This window comes from Aethalodelphis obliquidens, unplaced genomic scaffold (genome assembly GCF_003676395.1).
Source record: "Aethalodelphis obliquidens isolate GAN/ISIS:26980383/991018 unplaced genomic scaffold, ASM367639v1 scaffold14, whole genome shotgun sequence".
Lineage (NCBI taxonomy): Eukaryota > Metazoa > Chordata > Mammalia > Artiodactyla > Delphinidae > Aethalodelphis > Aethalodelphis obliquidens.
Window position 1 is genome coordinate 1,194,473 of NW_020837958.1, and position 24,773 is coordinate 1,219,245.

Consider the following 24,773-nt stretch of genomic DNA (forward strand, 5'->3'; position numbering starts at 1 on the left):
AAGGTGAGAAGGAGTGACAACTCTCTCTAGGGGCAAGTGTCTCAGGTGTGAGCAGGTCCTTAATAAGGGCAGACGTGGCAGCCACTAAAATATGAAACTAAAAAGGTGACTACTTACCCTCAAAATATTGTGGAGGTTGTGTTATTAGATAAAACTCTCCATCAGGGTAGCATGTAAGTGCAACCCAGAGGTCAAAGGGGAAATGGAAACCTACTGGGATCCCCTGGAGGAGGAAGAAGGAATTCTCAGATCAGTGCTGGTGCTTGCGTTGTGCTGGTTACAAATGTATAATTTTGCCCAGAGGCAGCAATGTCTCAATCTATTCGGTAAAATACTGTTAACGTAGGAGGTTCCTCCTCCCCAGTTACGGTAAATGCATAGTGTTTAAATCAACTTCCTGTGAAAAGACATCTCGTGACTGTATTTAGGTTGACAGGCCATGGATTCTGATACTTGCATAGACATGCTGGCATCCTGGTGAGAGCAATCCATCTTGCCTCCCTATTTTAGGTATCACCAAATCTCAACAAATACTGCATTCTAGGAATAACATTTCTGCCTGGGAAAACTATCCCAATTCCAGTGAGAGATATCTCAGATCACGGGTGTAAATGATACAACTCCTATAGCTGAGAATGACCACATCAAGAAATCAGACAGGACTTTTCTTCCTGTAAACTTTAACTCAGAGTTGGTGAGACAATTTGATTTTGGATTTTATTGCCTTTGGACTTTGATATGCTATGTTGCATTATATGACGGGGCTAACTGGGGATATGAAACAGAATGGAAGTACATTTCTCAGCATCATTTTTTTTCAGTCTAGTTTCTCCACAAGGAACTGCACGGCTTCCATGTTTCAGTCCATGTGCTTAGGTGGGGCTGACTTTACGCTCAGCTCCAAGGCTCAGGCCTGACCAGTAAACGTTCTTTGTTCTTCTGGATCAAGGTGATTGGATCAGGGGTAGATATGTGACCCTAGCAAAGCCAATCAGATTGCTCCCCAGGACCTTCCCTGGACTTATTGGGAAAGAGGCCCCTGTTTTGTTTAGGATTCTGGCTCGGAGGATATTAAAAGCCCTTTGCTGCTGAGAAGTAGTATCTTTAGCATCACTTGGGGAGCCTGAGAACAGAGCCTACATGGAAGAAAGTAGAGAGAAATAATGGAGAGGCAATGTCTTCTTTATTTTGAGCCACTCAGTCTTAGCATATCAGCATCTTAGCGTCAGACTGGGAAGCTGTAACTTTTCTTTTTTTGCTTCAGCCGATTTGAGTTGGAATTGTGTCACCAATTAATTGAGTAAGCAGAACAGACATATTCTTTCTTTTGTAAACTTAAAGTATTGTGAAAAAATGAATAAATGAACGAGTAAACTCTATAGTGGTACAGAATGTACACTGCATGTCACCATGAAAAACAAATAGACCAAAAAACTATCTGCTCACTGCCCAGTACTTTTTACATTAGAGCACAGTGAAATGCTGTATTTTAAGTCTGAGGCATCCTGTGCATAGCTCATATATTTAGAAAACAAACTTCTTGTTCCTGTCCAATTTGTTAGTAAAGTTGAGTAATGTGTATCAATATCACTAAGGGGGCAGAAAAGAGGGAAGGGTGCTGCCATCCTCTGAGATGCAAAACTGTGCTGAAAATCGTGTTATATAAGCTCCTTTGTCTAGTGCCCCTGCATAGAAAATGAGTAGCTCTTTAATGTTACCGTAATGCTGTGTATTTGTAGTGAAAAATAGTTCAAAAAACTTGATGCCTTACTTGCAAACAAAAAAGGAAAAACATTGGAAAATTATAAGAGAATTATATTTACCTTTACCCGAAAGTTGGTACTTGAAGAAAATTGGGTTTATAAGAGCTTGAGGAAGACAAAGAAGACATTTATAGAGATGCTGAGAGGAGATTGTAGGGATGCTTTTTAGTGCTCTGGAGGTTGAGGGTGATGATTTTCATTATGTCCAATGACACTGGGAAAATGTGACTTTCCCTGTCTGGTGCCCTTACATTTTCAGATATGAGTTAGGAAATATTGGAGGCTCAAAAATAAGGTGGGGGAGCTTAGAGAGAGAGACGTTTTCCTAAAATAATCTGAACATTTTGAAAGAGAGGGAAAGAAGGAGGGGAGAAAGTTATGGGATATACAAGAGAACTTGTGAGTTGGACAAGGTGAAATTTCCAGAGCTTCCAGTAAAGAAGGAAACATGGGGAAACAAGAAGGGTGACGTACAACACACTCTGTGAGGAACAGTGGTTGTAATGGGGAACCTGTCACTCAGTTAATTCCCTTATGCAAATTGCCTGGGGACACTACCTTTCATCCTGGAGTGTCTTTTAGTTTGGGTTTTCCTAGAAGTGGACCCTGAGCCTAGAATTGGTGTGCAATAGTCTATTTAGGAGGGTGTTGCTGGATGTACAGGTGGCGGGGGGCAAGGGCATGAGACAGCAAAGGACCAATTCAGCGTTCGTTAATGAACAGGTTGCTGCTGGGGAAGTTGGAGCTCAACACTCATCGTGACCTCTGAGGTTAATTGTAGACCACATGGGATGCCAGCTAGCCCCCCCCACCCCACCTCTGCCTCCCTCTATGCAAGCTGGACATGCTTCTGACCAAAGAAAGCCTTTAGTCTGAGTCACAGGTGCTTGCAGTAGGAAGCATCAGCGTGCCCCTGGCCATGAGTACCACCAGATATGGAAACTTAGAGCATCTGTTGGGGAAAGTTATAAGGAGGTAAGCATGTAAGAAAAAATTCACTGGAAAGGTCTTCGAGTCACTGATGATCACATTTGGAATGGGTCGTAAGCCATTTGTTTGCAGAATTTGAAAATGTTCCCAGTTCTAGAAAGCTTAATGCATTACACTAGCTTACAGCTAGTGTAGTAATGGCGGAGGGGACTTAGGGAGGAAGAGAGTGGGCAATGGGATTATTATTTCCGTTTTACCTATGGAAAAATGATCAATTACATGAATGGGCCAAGATCACTCAATTTTAGTGATAGCACTAGAACCAGGCCAATGTCTGTTTAGTATCCCTTGCCTGGGACACTTTCTCTTAGGCTTTACTTCAACAGTGTAAAATACATCTCAGAAATATGTCCCATGAGGTGAATTTTCAAGGGATGAGTGAGGGCACCAGGGCAGGAAGGGTGATCCAGTGGTGCAACCTATGTTGTTTAGGGGTATAGTGGCAAGAACTGTAGCCTTGGTATCAGACAGACCCAAGTTCACAGGCCAATTGTACCACTTACAAATTATGTAAACATTAGTTAAGCTATTTATCTTCTCCGAACTTCAGTTTCATAATATGCTCAGTGTGGGTAATAATACCTCCCACGTGGGTTTGCTGTGAGGATTAACCAAGATAATAAGTGCGAAAGAGCTTTGTAAACCTCCAAGAACCATACATAAAAGGCATTAACAAAATAGTCCAAGAGATATGCAAGGAAGTCAGTATAGCTTCCCTCTGCAGAATTTCCATGGAGACTGTGAAACCATGGCAGGCTTTTAGTTGTTTTTGGATGATTTTAGAAATCTTTTTTAGGGATAAGGATGAAAGCTGATGGAATTGAAAATGCTGGGAGATTAGGAGAAGAGCTTCAGTGTGAGCTAATAATCTTCCTTTGCAGCAACATATTGACAAAGTAATGCTCAAGACAGAATGATTTCCATGGCACAGGAAATCCATCCAGTTAGCTGCTTCCCCTAGATAGAAAACAGCGAACCCAGGTTAAGGAAGCAGAAAGAACCAAGGGAAAAGAGTTCAGGAACCTTCCAAGGCCATGATGTTCACTGCCTGTCAATGGCTTAACCATAATTCAAGGGAAATTCTCAGGCATCATTATTACTTGTATTAGTTTTGCCAGAGGTGCTATACCAAAACACCACAGACTGGATGACTGAAACAGCAGAAATTTATTTTCTTATAGTTCTAGAGGCTGGAAGTCCAAGATCCAGGTGTCGACAGGTTTGGCGTCTCCTAAGTTCTCGTTCCTTGTCTCGCTGATGGCCACCTTCTCTCAGTTGTCCTCACATGTCCTTTCCTCTGTGCATGTGTCTCCCTGGTGTCTCCGCCTCTTCTTATAAGAACAACAGCCCTTTTGGATTAGGGTCCCACCCTTATGGCCTCATTTAATCTAAATTACCTCTTTGAAGGCCCTATCTCCAGACACAGACACATTGGGAATTAGGGTTTCAACACATAGATTATTTTTTCTTTCAATTGAAGTATAGTTGACTTACAATGTTGCATTAGTTTCAGACAAACAGCAAAGCAACACATGGACTTTGGTGGGACACAATTCAGTTCATAATATTACTTAAAAGGATACAGTGGCAAAGATATAATTCCACATGCTTTCTGGTCATAAGCTTGGTGGCTTCACTCTGTTATCTAATTCCAAACTCATCAACAGGCAAATTTTGATCCTTTTTTTTTTCTTGATCTTTTTTTTTTTAAATAGGCACCTTATTATAAACACAGGTCATAAAGTCCCAGACTTACCATTAGCCACATAAATATAGACCCTGCTCACTGTTTAATATTATTAAGCTTGTACAACTTTAGCATGGTTTTGAGGCCAGCAACCTCAGTGTCTATCTAAGTGGGGGTCTGATCTTGCTGAGATGTAATATCACTATTTCTGTTCTCATTACCAGCAGCTTTCTTTTGTTCAATGAATACAGTTCTTTGATTCAGCTCTTTTCTACACTGAAATCTAATTTTGTATCTTCTCTGATTTTTATTACTTCATCCATAACTTGTTTTAATTGATACAGTTCAAGTTTCATTTTCTCATTTTCTGCTTTGAAGGATGGAAATTTGCTCCTCTTCATAATAATCATATCCTTTTTCACATTAGCAACCTGAGACATTATCGGCTGAAGAATGATGTCCTGCTGCATCTTGGTGACATATCTTTGTAGATGAGATCCATGTTGGCCTCCATGATCTTGACCAATGCAGATGCAATGATTTCTGCTTGTCGAGTAGTAAACCCATTTCCTTCAAGTAAACACACTAAGGCATGGGTTTATGGCTCATTTGGGACTGATGTATTTGAACTTTAGTTAAAATATGGTGACAGCTTTTATTTTACAATTTTTTATTTTATTTATTTATTTGTTTATTTTATTTTTTGGCTGTATTAGGTCTTTGTTGCTGTGCATGGGCTTTTCTTTATAGTTGCGGCAAGCAGGGGCCACTCCTCGCTGGGGTGCGTGGGCTTCTCATTGAGGTGGCTTCTACTGTCGCAGAGCACAGGCTCTAGGCACGTGGGCTTCAGCAGTTGCAGCTCACGGGCTCAGTAGTTGTGGCATGTGGGCCCTAGAGGGTGCGGGCTTCAGTAGTTGTGGCTCGCGGGCTCTAGTAGTTGTGGCTCGTGGGCTCTAGAGCACAGGCTCAGTAGGTATGGCACACGGCTTCGTTGCTCCGTGGCATGTGGGATCTTACCGGACCGGGGCACGAACCCGTGTCCCCTGCATCGGCAGGCGGACTCTCAACCACTGCACCACCAGGGAAGCCCTGGGGACAGCTTTATGATGTGGGTCTTGACTTCAGGTGTAGGCTTCTGTCCAGCTCTACTGCTTACTAGTTCTGTTACCTTGTGCAATATCATTTGACTTTTTATCATCTCTTTGTTCATTCACTCAGTGGACATGAACATCTCTTTTGAGATATATTGTGGAAACTAAAGCTGCGTTAGAAGGGTAGCTCTAAGGATGATCAGAGTTGAGAAGTATTTTTTGGATGTTTGTGTGCTGAGAGGACGAAGGTCACAGAGATGGCGATATTGGAGGCTTAAGATGAATAAGGTAATCAAACTAGATACAACAGGGGACAGATGAGATGGAGGCTGAGATGAGGTGTTATCCTCAGGAATAAGGATGGTCCATCTTCTCTGAGTTTACATATGCAAATGTGCTGTGATACAGCCGATGGCTGTTGGTTTCCTCTTTAAAGGCAAGGGGGAGATATATTTCAAAGCACCAGTTTAAACTGTTTATTTTTCACTAACAAAGAAGCCCTCAGGGTTTGCAAATCTACAAATAGATAATTTTCCATTTTTATTAATGAGAAGCATACAGTGCTTTTTAACATTACCACGTCTGGTGATCGGAATGTTAGTTTGGTGAGTTAAAGACAAATAAATGTGCCCTAAGTGAGCTCCTCAAGTGACATCCCTGTTCCTAGTCCAATTTCTTAAATAGAAAATCAGGTAGGATTTGCATAATTTGGTAGGCAGTTACTGTTTACAGGACTGTTCTAGGTTCCAGGGGAAAACCTAAGATAGTAAGACTTAGTCTCTGTCTTCAAGGAGCTTACAGTCTAGGCAGAGTCACACATTCAGCCCTAATATGAGCTTGTCCATACGGGAGGGTTTCTTCCTTGGGAGCAGAGGTCAGGGCAGTGAAACACGAAGGACCTACAGGTGGGAAACGTGGAAGTATTTGGTTCTGGGAAAGGAAACAAAAGGAGGAAATTTGGAAAAGTGATATAAAGAGAAGGAGGCACACATGTTTCTCAGAACCTCAGAAAAACTTCATGGTAGAGAAGGCTCTAATTTGAATCTTCACGTGGAAACAGGAAAAGAAAACTGGGGCATTCCAACCTGGGGCAGGGGTGTGGGGCAGGGCGGAGAAGCATGAAGTAAGGCAAAGGGGAAAATATGCCTGATATGGTAGGTGGAGAAAAGAGCTCCTTTATTGAGGATCTAAGGTGTGCCTTTCTGGGTGTGCGTGGATAAAGTAGGATACTTGGTAGTAATAAAGAGAATGAACATAATCACACTACTGTATATAAAGCAGATAATCAACAAGGACCTACTGTATAGCACAGGGTACTCTCCTCAATATTCTGTAATAACCTATACGGGAAAAGAACCTGAAAAAAATGAATATATGTATATGTATAACTGAATCACTGCTGTACACTGGAAACTAACACAATATTGTAAATCAGCTCTACTCCAATATAAAATAAAAATTAAACTAAAAAAAGGAAGAGAAATAAAACTGCAAAGGTTGGTTGGGGCTAGTTTGCTTTGAATGTCAGGCTGGAGAGGCTGCACATTAATCTGTAGGCAACATGCAAGTCATCGAAGTTGTGAACTTGGTGGGTTGAAGGGAGAATGCAAGGCAGAGGGAGGTGTGACCACGCATGAGGTGAGGTTCCAAGCTTCCCACGCACGCTCCATTGTCCCACCAGATTTTATCTACAAAATACATATTTGAAGATAAAATTATTAATAATTTGAAGATGACAACTGCAGAGCATTAAACCCCAAGGATGGGGCCCTTCTGAGCATGGGTCCCCATGTGACTACACTAGATGCATGTCTGTGAAGCAGGGTCTGGAGTGGCCTTTAAGAATATTGCTTCAGGGGCTTCCGGGAAGATGGCGGAAGAGTAAGACGCGGAGATCACCTTCCTCTCCACAGACACACCAGAAATATATCTACACGTGGAACAACTCCTACAGAACACCTACTGAACGCTGGCAGAAAACCTCAGACCTCCCAAAAGGCAAGAAACCCCCCACGTACCTGGGTAGGGCAAAAGAAAAAAGAATAAACAGAGACAAAAGAATAGGGACGGGACCTGCACCAGCGGGAGGGAGCTGTGAAGGAGGAAATGTTTCCACACACTAGGAAGCCCCTTCGCGGACGGAGACTGCAGGTGGCGGAGGGGGGAAGCTTCGAAGCCACGGAGGAGAGCGCAGCCACAGGGGTGCGGAGGGCAAGGCGGAGAGATTTCCGCACAGAGGATCAGGGCCGACCGGCACTCACCAGACCGAGAGGCTTGTCTGCTCCCCGCCGAGGCGGGCGGGGCTGGGAGCTGAGGCTCGGGCTTCGGTCGGATCCCAGGGAGAGGACTGGGGTTGGCGGCGTGAACACAGCCTGCAGGGGGTTAGTGCGCCACGGCTAGCCGGTGGGGAAGTCCAGGAAAAAGTCTGGACCTGCGGAAGAGGCAAGAGACTTTTTCTTCCCTCTTTGTTTCCTGGTGCGCGAGGAGAGGGGATTTAAGAGCGCCGCTTAAAGGAGCTCCAGAGACGGGCGCGAGCCGCAACTAAAAGCGCGGACCCCAGGGACGGGCATGAGACGCTAGGGCTGCTGCTGCCGCCACCAAGAAGCCTGTGTGTGAGCACAGGTTACTATCCACACCCCGCTTCCGGGGAGCCTGTGCAGCCCGGCACTGCCAGGGTCCCGTGATCCAGGGACAACTTCCCCGGGAGAACGCATGGCGCGCCTCAGGCTGGTGCAACGTCACGCCGGCCTCTGCCGCCGCAGGCTCGCCCCACACTCGGTGCCCCTCCCTGCCCCCGGCCTGAGTGAGCCAGAGCCCCCAATCAGCGACTCCTTTAACCTCGTCCTGTCTTAGCGAAGCACAGACGCCCTCCGGCGACCTACACGCAGAGGCGGGGCCAGATCCAAAGCTGAGCCCCGGGAGCTGTGAGAACAAAGAAGAGAAAGGGAAATCTCTCCCAGCAGCCTCAGAAGCAGCGGATTAAAGCTCCACAGTCAACTTCATGTACCCTGCATCTGTGGAATACATGAATAGACAACGAATCATTCTAAATTGAGGAGCCGTGTGGATGAAAGGCTCTTGGTGCTGCAGTCAGGAGTCAGCGCTGTGCCTCTGAGGTGGGAGAGCCAACTTCAGGACACTGGTCCACAAGAGACCTCCCAGCTCCACATAATATCAAATGGTGAAATCTCCCAGAGATCTCCATCTCAACACCAGCACCCAGCTTCACTCAACGACCAGCAAGCTACAGTGCTGGACATACTATGCCAAACGACTAGCAAAACAGGAACACAACCCCACCCATTAGCAGAGAGGCTGCCTAAAATCATAAGTCCACAGACACCCCAAAACACACCACCAGATGTGGACCTGCCCACCAGAAAGACAAGATCCAGCCTCATCCACCAGAACACAGGCACTCGTCCCCTCCACCAGGAAGCCTACACAACACACTGAACCAACCTTAGCCACCGGGGACAGACACCAAAAACAACGGAAACTACGAACCTGCAGCCTGCAAAAAGGAGACCTCAAACACAGTAAGATAAGCAAAATGAGAAGACAGAAAAACACACAGCAGATGAAGGAGCAAGATAAAAACGCACCAGACCTAACAAATGAAGAGGAAATAGGCAGTCTACCTGAAAAAGAATTCAGAATAATGATAGTAAAGATGATCCAAAATCTTAGAAATAGAATGGACAAAATGCAAGAAACATTTAACAAGGACCTAGAAGAACTAAAGATGAAACAAACACGATGAACAACACAATAAAGAAAATTAAAAATACTCTAGATGGGATCAATAGCAGAATAACTGAGGCAGAAGAACGGATAAATGACCTGGAAGACAAAACAGTGGAAATAACTACTGCAGAGCAGAATAAAGAAAAAAGAATGAAAAGAACTGAGGACAGTCTCGGAGACCCCTGGGACAACATTAAACGCACCAACATTCGAATTATAGGGTTTCCAGAAGAAGAAGAGGAAAAGAAAGGGACTGAGAAAATATTTGAAGAGATTATGGTTGAAAAATTCCCTAATATGGGAAAGGAAATAGTTAATCAAGTCCAGGAAGCACAGAGAGTCCCATACAGGATAAATCCAAGGAGAAATATGCCAAGACACATATTAATCAAACTGTCAAAAATTAAATACAAAGAAAACATATGAAAAGCAGCAAGGGAAAAACAACAAATAACACACAAGGGAATCCCCATAAGGTTAACATCTGATCTTTCAGCGGAAACTCTGCAAGCCAGAAGGGACTGGCAGGTCATATTTAAAGTGATGAAGGAGAAAAACCTGCAACCAAGATTACTCTACCCAGCAAGGATCTCATTCAGATTTGAAGAAGAAATTAAAACCTTTACAGACAAGCAAAAGCTGAGAGTTCAGCACCACCAAACCAGCTCTACAACAACTGCTAAAGGAACTTCTCTAGGCAAGAAACACAAGAGAAGGAAAAGACCTACAATAATGAACCCAAAACAATTAAGAAAATGGGAATAGGAACATACGTATCAATAATTACCTTAAATGTAAATGGACTAAATGCTCCCACCAAAAGAAACAGATTGGCTGAATGGATACAAAAACAAGATCCATATATTTGCTGTCTACACGAGACCCACTTCAGACCTAGGGACACATACAGACTGAAAGTAAGGGGATGGAAAAAGATATTTCATGCAAATGGAAACCAAAAGAAAGATGGAGTAGCAGTTCTCATATCAGACAAAATAGACTTTAAAATAGAGACTATTAGAAGAGACAAAGAAGGACACTACATAATGATCAAGGTATCTTTCCAAGAAGAAGATATAACAGTTGTAAATATTTATGCACCCAACATAGGAGCACCTCAATACATAAGGCAAATACTAACAGCCATAAAAGGGGAAATTGACAGTAACACATTCATAGTAGGGGACTTTAACACCCCAAATTATTTCAGATCAGAAATAAATGAAAAAGAAACAAAGGAAATGATAGCAAAGATCAATAAAACTAAAAGCTGGTTCTTTGAGAAGATAAACAAAATTGATAAACCATTAGCCAGACTCATCAAGAAAAAAAGGGAGAAGACTCAAATCAATAGGATTAGAAATGAAAAAGGGGAAGTAACAACTGACACTGCAGAAATACAAAAGATCATGAGCGATTACTACAGGCAACTCTATGCCAATAAAATGGACAACCTGGAAGAAATGGACAAATTCTTAGAAATGCACAACCTGCAAGACTGAATCAGGAAGAAATAGAAAATATGGACAGACCAATCACAAGTAATGAAATTGAAACGGTGATTAAAAATCTTCCCACAAACAAAAGTCCAGGACCAGATGGCTTCACAGGTGAATTCTATCAAACATTTAGAGAAGAACTAACACCCATCCTTCTTAAACTCTTCCAAAATATAGCAGAGGAAGGAACACTCCCAAACTCATTCTACGAGGCCACCATCACCTTGATACCAAAACCAGACAAGGATGTCACAAAGAAAGAAAACTACAGGCCAATATCACTGATGAACATAGATGCAAAAATCCTCAACAAAATACTAGCAAACAGAATCCAAGAGCACATTAAAAGGATCATACACCATGATCAAGTGGGGTTTATTCCAGGAATGCAAGGATTCTTCAATATACGCAAAACCATTAATGTGATAAACCATATTAACAAATTGAAGGAGAAAAACCATATGATCATCTCAATAGATGCAGAGAAAGCTTTCGACAAAATTCGACACCCATTTATGATAAAAACCCTCCAGAAAGTAGGCATAGAGGGAACTTTCCTCAACATAATAAAGGCCATATATGACAAACCCACAACCAACATCATCCTCAATGGTGAAAAACTGAAAGCATTTCCACTAAGATCAGGAACAAGACAAGGTTGCCCACTCTCACCACTCTTATTCAACATAGTTTTGGAAGTTTTAGCCACAGCAATCAGAGAAGAAAAGGAAATAAAAGGAATCCAAATCAGAAAAGAAGAAGTAAAGCTGTCACTGTTTGCAGATGACATACTATACATAGAGAATCCTAAAGATGCTACCAGAAAACTACTAGAGCTAATAAATGAATTTGGTAAAGTAGCAGGATATAAAATTAATGCACAGAAATCTCTGGCATTCCTATACACTAATGATGAAAAATATGAAAGTGAAATCAAGAAAACACTCCCATTTACCACTGCAACAAAAAGAATAAAATATCTAGGAATAAACCTACCTAAGGAGACAAAAGACCTGTATGCAGAAAATTATAAGACACTGATGAAAGAAATTAAAGATGATACAAATAGATGGAGAGATATACCATGTTCTTGGATTGGAAGAATCAACATTGTGAAAATGACTCTACTATCCAAAGCAATCTACAGATTCAATGCAATCCCTATCAAACTACCACTGGCATTTTTCACAGAACTAGAACAAAAAATTTCACAATTTGTATGGAAACACAAAAGACCCGGAATAACCAAAGCAATCTTGAGAACGAAAAATGGAGCTGGAGGAATCAGGCTCCCTGACTTCAGACTATACTACAAAGCTACAGTAATCAAGATAGTATGGTACTGGCACAAAAACAGAAAGTTAGATCAATGGAACAGGATAGAAAGCCCAGAGATAAACCCACGCACATATGGTCACCTTATCTTTGATAAAGGAGGCAGGAATGTACAGTGGAGAAAGGACAGCCTCTTCAGTAAGTGGTGCTGGGAAAACTGGACAGGTACATTTAAAAGTATGAGATTAGATCACTCCCTAACACCGTACACAAAAATAAGCTCAAAATGGATTAAAGACCTAAATGTAAGGCCAGAAACTATCAAACTCTTAGAGGAAAACATAGGCAGAACACTCTATGACATAGATCACAGCAAGATCCTTTCTGACCCACCTCCCAGAGACATGGAAATAAAAACAAAAATAAACAAATGGGACCTAATGAAACTTCAAAGCTTTTGCACAGCAAAGGAAACCATAAAGAAGACCAAAAGACAACCCTCAGAATGGGAGAAAATATTTGCAAATGAAGCAACTGACAAAGGATTAATCTCCAAAATTTATAAGCAGCTCATGCAGCTCAATAAGAAAAAAACAAACAACCCAATCCAAAAATGGGAAGAAGACCTAAATAGACATTTCTCCAAAGAAGTTATACAGACTACCAACAAACACATAAAAGAATGCTCAACTTCATTAATCATTAATGCAAATCAAAACTACAATGAGATATCATCTTACACCAGTCAGAATGGCCATCATCAAAAAATCTAGAAACAATAAATGCTGGAGAGGGTGTGGAGAAAAGGGAACCCTCTTGCATTGTTGGTGGGAATGTAAATTGATACAGCCACTGTGGAGAACAGTATGGAGGTTCCTTAAAAAACTACAAATAGAACTACCATATGACCCAGCAAACCCACTACTGGGCATATACCCTGAGAAAACCATAATTCAAAAAGAGTCATGTACCAAAATATTCATTGCAGCTCTATTTACAATAGCCCGGAGATGGAAACAACCTAAGTGTCCATCGACAGATGAATGGATAAAGAAGATGTGGCACATATATACAATGGAATATTACTCAACCATAAAAAGAAACGAAATTGAGCTATTTGTAATGAGGTGGATAGACCTAGAGTCTGTCATACAGAGTGAAGTAAGTCAGAAAGAGAAAGACAAATACCATATGCTAACACATATATATGGAATTTAAGGGAAAAAAATGTCATGAAGAACTTAGGGGTAAGACAGGAATAAAGACACAGACCGACTAGAGAATGGACTTGAAGATATGGGGAGGGGGAAGGGTAAGCTGTGACAAAGCGAGAGAGAGGCATGGACATATATACACTACCAAACGTAAAATAGATAGCTAGTGGGAAGCAGCCGCATAGCACAGGGAGATCAGCTCGGTGCTTTGTGACCGCCTGGAGGGGTGGGATAGGGAGGGTGGGAGGGAGGGAGACGTAAGAGGGAAGAGATATGGGAACATATGTATATGTATAACTGATTCACTTTGTTTTAAATCAGAAACTAAAACACCATTGTAAAGCAGTTATACTCCAATAAAGATGTTAAAAAAATATTGTTTCATTAGAATGGAGGTGGAAATAGTTGAGGCTATGGTGCAGTAGACTGAGGATAGGATGGGAGATGATGTAGATGATAACTGTAAGGGTAGAAGGAGGGATATTCATAGAGCATAAGGGTCTATTAGGGTGGAAGAAAGCCTTTTGAGAGTTTTGGGGAAAGGATAGGTAAATTAAGCATGCTTGTGGACACATGGGTTAAGAGCAAGTAAGAGAAGGTATGAAGGATGGGACTAATTGCTACAGTAAAGATCTCACAAGAGTAAGTAGAGTAAAGATTGTATCAACGGTATAGATGGAGGGGGTGGGAAAAGAAGAGGGCAAGTTCCGAGCTAGGAGGGCAGAAGGCAGCCTGAATTTAGATGGAGGGGCTGATGTGACATTAACATCAAGTGGCCCCAAACTTAGTAAAGAAGATGATGTCATCCGCGGAGAGTGCAGATACCTCAGTGGGGCTGAGGACTCAAGAGAAGTTCGGGAAATTCTGGGGAAATTGATGGATGGAAATGAGTCAGGTGTCTTAGAGCACGAGTTTCAATTATGCTGTTAATCAGCGGCGTGGCTTTAGGCTGATCACTTCATCTCTATGAACCTGTTTATTCCTCGATAAAATTATATATTTACAAGATAACACATAGTTATACAGTGTTCAGTATTCTAAGTACTTTACATCTGTTCGCTTAATTCTCACAACAATCCCATAATGAGAAAGAGAGGAATGGAGAGGCTAAGTGACTTGTCTGAGCCATCCAGGCAGTGGTGGGAGAGCTGGGGTTTGAACCCGTGCATCTAGCTCTAGGGACTGTACTTATCACCTCTGAGCCATGGTGTCTTGGGTACCTTAACACCTAGTGATCTCTTAAGTCTTAAAAGGTGCTGACATCCCATGTGTCCATAAAACTAACTTTTTTAGGTGGACTGGTAGCTTCTTCACTCTTCTTATAACCCTCGCAGGAAAGGCTTGCAATGGCCGCAAGGTGGCAGCATTAACTCAGAGATACCTGGCCTTGAACTAACCCCGAAGTCAGAATTGACCCCTTTCTTCCCCTTTATTTTTCTCAAACCCCAAAGTATACTTATTTGAAGGTGAAGTCACAGCTTGATCTTGTGAGGAGCCCAACGGTGAAGGAGCCACAGAAGTCAAAGCAGAAGTATCCCCATAGGAACGAAGAACCTTTGAGAGGGAAGAGGAAGAAGACAAATCCAGGAGCACAAGGAAATGATGAGTTATCCGTTTAGTAAGCAGCTGATTCTGGGTCTCTCACTCGCCAAGAGCCAGTACTATTCCATTTTACCATGTTAATAGTCTTCATTTTAAGAAGTTTAATTTTTTTAGAATATTAAATGCAGATAAAGGAGAGTACTAAATTATTTTATAGAGTCAGATGCTTTGGCTAGATTGTCACAGTTGTTAGATGTTGGACCTACAAGGTGAAGTTTTCTCTTTCCTTCTCTCTCTTTCCTTTCTCCCCCTTCCCCTTCCCTCTTCTCTTCCCTTTTTTTCTTCTTCTTCTTCTCCTTCTCCTCCTTCTCCTTCTCCTTCTCCTTCTCCTCCTCCTCCTCCTTCCTCTTCCTCTTCTTCCTCTTCTTCTTCTTCCTCTTCTTCCTCTTCTTCTTCTTCTTCCTCCCCTTCTTCTTCTTCTTCCTCTTCTTCCTCTTCTTCTTCTTCTTCCTCCTCTTCTTCTTCCTCTTCTTCTTCCTCTTCCTCTTCTTCTCCTTCTCCTCCTCCTCCCCCCTCCTCCCCCTCCTCCTCCTCCTCCCCCTCCTCCCCCTCCTCCCCTCCTCCTCCTCCTCCTCCTCTCTTTTTAATCTTTCTCCCCCTTTCTCTCCCTCTTTCTCTCTCCATCCTCCCTTTGGTTGTTGTAGTGATCAAATAAAATAACAATGAGGAAAGTCTAGTCTTCGGGTTGGTTGTGTGGGTCAGAAGATTAGATCCTACAAAATTTGAAGAGTGGTGCAAAAACATCCTTGACCTCTTAACACCTAGCTTGCTACTTACTTGGCCACTTCTTATTTTATCAAAAAAACTTAAATTTATTCTAACAGAAATTTTTTTATAAAAGGAAAAGAAAAGTTGTAAATAAGCTTCACTTTTGTAGCTGACTCTATTGGAACATGCATTTGTGAGTCCCTGTGGGAAGCAGGACCCTCTTCTGGATTCTGAGAGCAGCCCTGTTCTACACTGATTCCCAAAAGGAGCAGTAGAGCACGGTGTAAAACTATGTAGACTTTAAGTCAGACAGACTTGAGCATCTCCTTACTTCCTGGAGTGACAAGCTGCTCCAAGTTTGTGTGTTGTATCCCTTGCTCTAGTCTTGGAATCAGTCGGTTCTCCAAGGAGTTCCTTTTATTGGAGATTATTATTAGAAACCAAGATTAGGGTGTTAGGTATATACTGAAATTTTCACAACTGTAAAACTGGAAAGATAATATCAATACATTTCTTGTAGAGTTGGGTGAACAGTAAGTGAAAAAACACACTCATATAGTACTTAGCAAGGGCTGAAACATAGGAAGCATCCAATATGTGATCATTCGGTAGGGGCTGGAAGAGAAGACTGCTTCCTGTTAGCTCCATGCTAAAGCTCATTTAAAATCAAGTTGATCGGAAAAAAATTTCATGAAACTGTTTTGATCCATAAAAGTCCTTGTAACTTGAGGTTCCTTAGAGATGGATTTAGGCAAATGGAAATTTTGATGAAGTCTATCATCTGTATTTAAAATTAGAAATTTTGGGCTTCCCTGGTGGCGCAGTGGTTGGGAGTCCGCCTGCCGATGCAGGGGACGCGGGTTCGTGCCCCGGTCCGGGAGGATCCCACATGCCGCAGAGCAGCTGGACCCGTGAGCCATGGCCGCTGAGCCTGCGCGTCTGGAGCCTGTGCTCCGCAACGGGAGAGGCCACAACAGTGAGAGGCCCGCATACCACAAAAAAAAAATAATAATAAAATAAAATAAAATTAGAAATTTTAATTTCTAATTTTAAATATACATGAAATTAAAATGAAAATTAGAAATTTTAATTTTAAATAAAAATGAAATTAAAATGAAAATTTCTCCCTGTTTAGTCTTAGAGAAAGTACCAAATCCCACATTCTCACAGGACGTCTTCTATAGGCTGAGTGGGGATGGCTGGACCCTGCAGCTCCTTTGAAGGCATTTTTGATGGAACTTGATCACCAGTCATTTTAGCCCTTGCTTGAAGGCCTGAAGCTCCCCCTGGGCCTTTAGGCCTTTCCACATCACAATAATGTTTCATTCCCTCAGGAAAGTGGTGGGTTTTTTGGGGGGTTTTTTTTGGTTTTTTTCTTAGTTGTCTTTTTTTTTAACATCTTTATTGGAGTATAATTGCTTTACAATGGTGTGTTAGTTTCTGCTTTAAAACAAAGTGAAACAGTTATACATATACATATATCCCCATATCTCTTCCCTCTTGCGTCTCCCTCCCTCTCACCCTCCCTATCCCACCCCTCTGGGTGGTCACAAAGCACCGAGCAGATCTCCCTGTGCTATGTGGCTGCTTCCCACTAGCTATCTATTTTACATTTGGTAGTGTATATGTATGTCCATGCCACTCTCTCACTTTCTCCCAGCTTACCCTTCCCCCTCCTCATATCCTCAAGTCCATTCTCTAGTAGGTCTGCATTTTTATTCCCGTCTTGCCCCTAGGTGGGAATGTAAATTGATACAGCCACTATGGAGAACAGTATGGAGGTTCCTTAAAAAACTAAAATTAGAACTACCATAAGACCCAGCAATCCCACTACTGGGCATATACCCTGAGAAAACCATAATTCAAAAAGAGTCATGTACCACAATGTTCATTGCAGCTCTATTTACAATAGCCAGGACATGGAAGCAACCTAAGTGTCCATCGACAGATGAATGGATAAAGAAGATGTGGCACATATATACAATGGAATATTACCCAGCCATAAAAAGAAACGAAATTGAGTTATTTGTAGTGAGGTGGATGGACCTAGAGGCTGTCATACAGAGTGCAGTAAGTCAGAAAGAGAAAAACAAATACCGTATGCTAACACATATATATGGAATCTAAGAAAGTGGTGTTTTGATTACTCGTTTGCATGTTACTGAGCTCTGGATTGGGGTTGAGTCCCTCCAGAGGCTCCCAGATCTACATAGGTGCCAGCTTCTGGATGATTCCAGGCCTCTCATACAGTGTGGTACCTCTCAAGCTCTGAAGCAACTGCAACCGCAGCTGAACTGCTTTTACACTTACTTCGTAGCCTCAGGAAATCTTTTACGCTTTGAAATCTGAGGTCTTCTGAGACTGAACAGCTTTTCTTTTCCTTTGCAGGTTTCAAAAACCCCCCTAGTTGAAGGCAGTTCTGAATTAAGGTCTCAGAATTCCCAAGGAACTAGGTATGTTTTCCCTGACTTTTTTTCAACATTCTTCATACTGTGGGTAAAAATAATGGGTTTTTTTTAAGGAGAAAGGGGCTCAGAAGTAGGTATAAAAAAAGGACTCAGTTCCATTTTCCCCACTTTCCTCTGCCACATGAAAAACTGAGACAATGAACCTCTCCTAGGTAATTTTTGGGTCATCTTTTCTTAAACAGAAACTGATATAGTCATTTCTAGGTAGAATGCTGCTACCAGCTGGTGTTAATAAAGTCTGGGACTCAAGTTCATATGACTGACCAATAGTTTTTCAAAATATTTTTTTGTTGAAGTATAGTTGATTTACAATGTTGTGCTAGTTTCTGGTATACAGCAAAATGATTCAGTTATAGATACATATATTATATATAATATATATATGTATATATAATATATAAATATATATGACCTTGTCATTTATCTATTTTATAGAGAGATAAATATTTTATATTTTGTATCTGTTAATCCCAAACTCCTAATTTATCCCTCCCCCACCTCCTTTCCCCTTTGGTAACCATAAGTTTGTTTTCTATTGATTGACGGATAGTTTAATGAAAAGATAAATTAGTTTGTATTGAGCACCCACCATAGACCACACAGTGGCTAGATTTTCTCATATTTTATCTCCCTTAATTCTTTATTGTCTCTTTTTTCATGGAATTTAGTCTTACGGTTTTCCGTTGAGATTCTTCTTTTGGAAATCCCCCAATGCGATGTGATGGCTGAGGTGTTCTTCAAACACCTTTAGAAACAATTTTGATAACACTTTTATTTTCAGATTATCTATCTTGGTGGTTTCTACTTTTATAATCCCTTAATCCTTGAAGTTTTAATGGTTTTCAGTTTTCAACACACTTTCTTATTTGTTATTTATTTATTTAACCATGCCACACGGCTTGTGGGATCTTAATTCCCTGACCAGGGATCGAACCCGGGCCCTCGGCAGTAAAAGTGCATAGTCTTAACCACAGACCGCCAGGGAATTCCCTCATATTTGTTATTTATTAAATAAAGCAGTTGATCACAGGCTACCTTTAAATATTTTCTTTAAATGTCTACTTTTTCAAGGCTCCTTCTGATATTTATTTTAGGCCTATGCAGAAAAGCTTGGCCTTTGTAGGACTTTGGTGGGAGGGAACACAGCAGCAGTGGCAGCAATGGGATTTAGATTCAGGCCTTCAGGGATGGTGCCGGGCAAAGCAAAGCTTTCCTCTCTCTGCCCTGACTCCAAATTCTCTTTGCTGCTCTGGATCCAGACACATGTATTAATAGTGACACAATGCATAATAGAAAGTGTTGTCCATCAAGAGAACATAGAAATACTTTGAAGGTTAATTGATAATATATGAAGATGGCAGTCTGGGGCAATTCAATATAGGGAGTGCATGATAACTGTTAGAAATCAGACCTACAGCTTAGGTACGTATAATTGGGTGGTCAGTATTAACCGTGAAAATGGATTAAATAAGCATTTGAGAAGGTGTTTTGGAATAGAATTCAGAAGTCAGCTGCCTTTCATTTTTGGAGTTTTTCTGCATCGTTTACCCTACCTTGTGTTGGGGAAGAGGTTGGTTTATGAAATAGGAAGGTGAGTATCTCTTTAGTTGAAGGACCACAGTACTTGGCAAGCAGTTCTCCCTTCCTAGACTCCCCCACCAATGAGCAGCAATACTTGGCTGGAGTCCTAGATCTTGAACTAACTGCTTTATCTTACCAAGTCTCAGTTTCTTCATATATATACATCTACACATGAATATGGGTCTGTAATATATGTGTATGCTGTAAAATATATAATATGCATAACTCATGGAATTGTGACTTAGTAAACCATGAACACAAATAGAGTTTTATAATCTCTAGAACAGTGGTTCTCCACCAGGGATGACCCTGTGGACGTCTGGGACATTTGGCAGTATCTGGAGACGTTGTTGTTTGTCACAGCTGGGGAAGGGAGTATGCTCCTGGCTTCTAGTGGATAGAGGCCAGGGATACTGCTAAAGCTCCCACAATGCACTGGACAGCCTTTCCCCTGCCTCACCCCCGCCTGCAACCAAAGAACTGTCCAGCCCATAATGTTTTTCTTAAATTAATTTTTATTGGAGTATAGTTGATTTACAATGTTGTGTTAGATTCTGCTGCACAGCAAAGTGAATCAGTTATACATATATCCACTCTTTTTTAGGTTCTTTTCTCATATAGGTCATTACAGAGTATTGAATAGAGTTCTCTGTTATACAGTTGGTCCTTATTTACTTACCTATTTTATATATAGTAGCATGTATATGTCAATCCCAATCTCCCAATTTATCCCTCCCCCTCCGTGTTTCCCCCTTGGTAACCGAAAGTTTGCTTTCTACATTTGTGACTCTAATTCTGTTTTGTAAATAAATTCATTTGTACCATTTTTAAAGATTCCACGTATAAGCGATACCATGTGATATTTGTCTTTTTCTGTCTGACTTTCTTCACTCAGTATGACAAGCTCTAGGTCCATCCGTGTTGCTGCAAATGGCATTATTTCATTCTTTTTTTAATCCAGCACGTAATGTTAATAGTGATGAGGTTGATGGGTCCTGCCCTGGGGCTTTGTACAGATATTGCAGTTAAGAGGCCCCAGGTTCCTAACATATATCAGGAAACTGCCTGTCATAGATGATAGGATATTGTGTCTGCTAAATTATAGAGTACACACACATGACAAAAGTCGAAAGGAAAAAAAGAAAACAGAAGGACTGGCTAAATGTAATGAAAGAGCTGCTGGTTGGAAAGTTAACTGACACATTACTGAATGGAAATCTGTCAATAAGCAAAAGAAGGAAAAAAATATAAAATGCTAGGAATTTATCTTAAGGAAAAAGAAAGGGGCATGAGAGGACATCTACAAGGGTATTCCCTGGAGCACTGTTTATAAAGGTGGAAAATGGAAACCAGGACTGGAGTTTTATCATGCTTCCTGACCAATAGCATTTCCAAACTGGCTGAGCCAGTCTTGTGATACCAGCTGCGACACTCGTGTGTGTGTAATCGTCATCTGAACATGACAGGCTGGGCTGTCTCCATTTGTGGTATAAAAAAGGCTCCTTACCAATCTGATCACTGCACTTGCAGATAACCAAGGTCAGGCAGAGCTGAAGCCTTTTCTCCCTTAAATCCCTTCTTTTTCCCCTTTCTCTCTTCCTCTGTCAGAGCCTGTTGTCACCCATTCTGCCACCGGGGACAGGAAAAACCTATAAGGCACATCAGACTGAGGGAAAACAATAGGAGAGAGAGACAGGTCACTAGAATTAGGACACAAGTCTTGCTCCAGGCCTGCCCAGCCCCAGTCTCACTGTTAATTCTGAATATTTTTTATACTACGAGTCTTAGCTAATATGTTGGCAGAAAAGGTGGACCCAGCTAGACAAGAGAACAAGAAGCTGTTTGTGGTGGGGTTAGTTAGCATGAAAAATGTTTAAACACTTTGCTATTGATGTTCTAATTAATTCACCAATATTTAGGTGTGTGATCAAGGGGTCATGGTAGGCTGGGCGGTTGCTCAGCGAATTGTGCGAATCACTCGAGTCTCAAGTGCTTTGGGAGAGCAGAGAAGGGAGAACTTAATTGTCATCAGGATCAATAACAAAGACTTCTGATAGGAAGTGGAGAGGTATAATCTCAATTTAAATATGTAAAGATAAAATGCAATTGAATTACTGTTGAGGGATAAACTTCTAAAGACATTAAAATTGTGGTTAAGAGCTTTGGATTTGATATCAGAGAGACCAAGGTTTTAATTCCACTTTCAAGACTTACCAGTTATGTGACTTTGGGCGATATTTTTCTCTTCTTCTCTTCTTCTCCGTCTTCTTCTCTTTTTTCTTCTCCTTCTTCCTCTTCTTCCTCCTCCCCCCTTCCTCCTCCTATACCCCCTCCTTCTTCTTCATCTTATTATTATTACTATTATTTCATCATAATAGCTCTCCAGTCTTCATCTAAAAGCTACTAGATTTTAGGAGCCGATAGTAGCCAGAAAAAAGAGACCAAGTATAAAATATACTGACAACTGGAAATAATCTAAGTAAAAAGCAAAGCTCCATTTGCATATTTTATATCATGGAGCATTGTTGAAAAAGGTGAACATTTTGAAATAAGAGTATCGTATATACTCCTTGGGTATATTTTGCACAGTTTACACATTTATACAGTTTCTCCTTGTGTAAAATGAGGAAAATAATATGATCAACCCCAAAGAGTTGGTTTGAGGATTAAATAAATTAACTTCAAGTAAAGCTCTTGGAGCAGTGCCTGGCATACAGTAAGCTCTTACTATGCTTAGTACCATATAATTCTATTGGCATACGGGAAATCTCTGTAGAGGCTATACTCTTAGGAGTGGAATAAAAAAACAAGGAATGAGGGATTTATACTTTTTACTTCATGCTATTCTCTTTTTGATTTTTTAAAAACGGAATAAACAAAATCTTAAAAGCTAGGCTACAAGACATATCATATTTTGTTTCATATGATGTAAACAGGTAGAATAATTCAAGCTCTGAGCGTATGGACGTTGGGTTCAGAAGTATAAGGATGTGAATTTAACTCTGACCCCTACTAATTAGGTTATTCTCGTCAATATTAAGCTCCCAAGAAAGTAGACATAATAGTACTTATCTCACAGGATTAAATGCTGTAATGTAATAGAAGGGTCTAGCAGGTGCCTTACACAGAGTACTTTCTCAATATATCTTAGTTTTCTATTTTTATATCATCCCTCTATACTTTCATCTGTTTCACTGGCTCCTCTCCTTTAATTGCCAGGCTAAATTGAAGTTAACCTCAGTGGAGAATAGCACAGAAGCAACAGAGTTCATCCTCTTGGGATTCACAGATGACCCCAACCTCCAGGTTCCCCTCCTCCTGGTATTTTTGTTCATCTACCTCATCACTTTGGTTGGGAATCGGGGGGATGGTGCTGGTCATCTACTCAGACTCCCACCTCCACACTCCAATGTACTTCTTCCTCAGCAACCTTTCCTTTGTCGATCCGGGTCACTCCTCAGCCGTAGCTCCCCAGACGGTGGCTGCACTGCACTCGGGAAACAAACTCATCTCCCATAATGGATGTGCTCCTCAGTCCTTCTTCTTTGTGGGTTTTGCCACCGTCAAGTGCTACCTCCTGGCCTCCACGGCCTGTGACCCCCGTGCAGTGCTGTGTAGGCCCCTTCATTACACCAGCACCATGATAGCAGGTGTGTATGCCCTCCTGAGGATGGGCTCCTATGTCTGTGGCTTCCTCAATGCCTGTGGCTTCCTCAATGCCTGCATCCACTCAGCAGACACCTTCAGACTCTCCTTCTGTGGTTCAAATGAGATGAATCACTTTTTCTGCGAAGTCCCTCCACTCCTGGCTCTCTCGTGCTCCAACACAGGCATGAGCAAGCTGGTGGCCTTCTTTGTCGTGGGCTTCAATGTCTTTTTCACCCTCTTGGTCATCCTCATCTCTTACTTCTTCATATACATGGCCGTTTGACGGAGGCATTCTGCGGAAGGAAGGAAGAAAGCCTTCTCCACCTGTGCGTCCCATCTCATGGCCATCTCCATTTTCTATGGAACAATCATCTTCATGTACTTACAGCCCAGCTCCACCCAGTCCATGGACATGGACAAAATAGCATCTGTGTTTTACACGGTGGTGATTCCCATGCTGAATCCCTTGGTCTACAGTCTTAGGAACAAAGAAGTGAAACATACTCTCTGGAAAATACTCAACAAACTTAATTCCCAGTCTTTAAGTGTGAGTAGGAAGTAGGCAGGTAACTAAGGGATAAACCTTCCCCCCAGACCTAGATGCCACCTCAACTTTTGAGGTTTGGCAGATTTCATTTCTTTCTTCTCTAAGAACAGTGGTTACTTCTGCTGTTAGGAAAAGTGGTAAAAAAAAAAAAAAAGCAGCCCTTTGAAATGTCTCACTCAGAAAAATAACCTTATATTTAGTGAACAACACCCTGGGATGTTTAAACTCTTTCCTGCATTAGTTTCCCGACACGGTTTAAAGCAGAAGATCAAAGCATAAATTGAGTGCACTGACTTTCCCTCTCCCTATTTTAATTGGAAAAAATTTTCCATTTGTTATTAAAACGTGGTGTAAGGACTACATCTTCATTGAATAATAGTTGTCAACTGGAAGGCACAGCCTTATGCTTTTCGTTTCTTTGATCCGTGAGTTTGAAAGTTAAAGTGTCTAATGCTGACAAAGGATGTTTCAATATTTTTAATAACGTCTCAAAGAAGGTTGTAATTGAAAGGACAAGGCACTGGACCAAGAGTCAGGTGACCCAGTATGAAATCCTTCTAACCCCGATCCTTCTGCGCCCACTCTCATTCCCGTCCTCACTCATAGATTGTGTACTTTTGTCTTCTCCATCTCCTTCTGTTAAAGTGTTAGGACAACTTTGGTAGAAAACAATAAGCCACTTTGTGTATGTATGTTTCCGTAGATAAATTGTTTAAACTTTAACCTGAATAAGTATATCTCTTTTTAGAGTTCCTGCACTCTGTTCTATGCTTTTGGCCTTGGTCTAACATAATAACCAAAACTTACAGAAGGTTTAAAGAAAAAACTTTTTTTCCAGGGGCCTTGAGAAGGGATATTTGTCTTCTGAATTACATGCTTGCATTTCTCGTCATCCTTAAGTTTGGTGGATCTATTATGAATTCACACAATAGATTTTTGTGCCCTCCTTGCTT

General features: G+C 41.4%; 1 protein-coding gene and 1 pseudogene across 1 annotated transcript; one reads left to right on the forward strand and one right to left on the reverse strand.

The window, feature by feature from the left end:
• Positions 1-4,476: 4,476 nt before the first annotated feature.
• LOC113625132 (mitochondrial calcium uniporter regulator 1 pseudogene) lies at positions 4,477-5,035 on the reverse strand (annotated as a pseudogene).
• An 8,906-nt stretch (positions 5,036-13,941) lies between these two features.
• On the forward strand, positions 13,942-24,060 carry LOC113625133 (olfactory receptor 1444-like). Its single transcript, XM_027115651.1, is given in 3 exon segments — positions 13,942-14,118; positions 22,845-22,988; positions 22,990-24,060. Coding segments are annotated over 3 exon segments (1,167 nt in total). The 3' UTR covers positions 23,836-24,060.
• Positions 24,061-24,773: the final 713 nt, after the last annotated feature.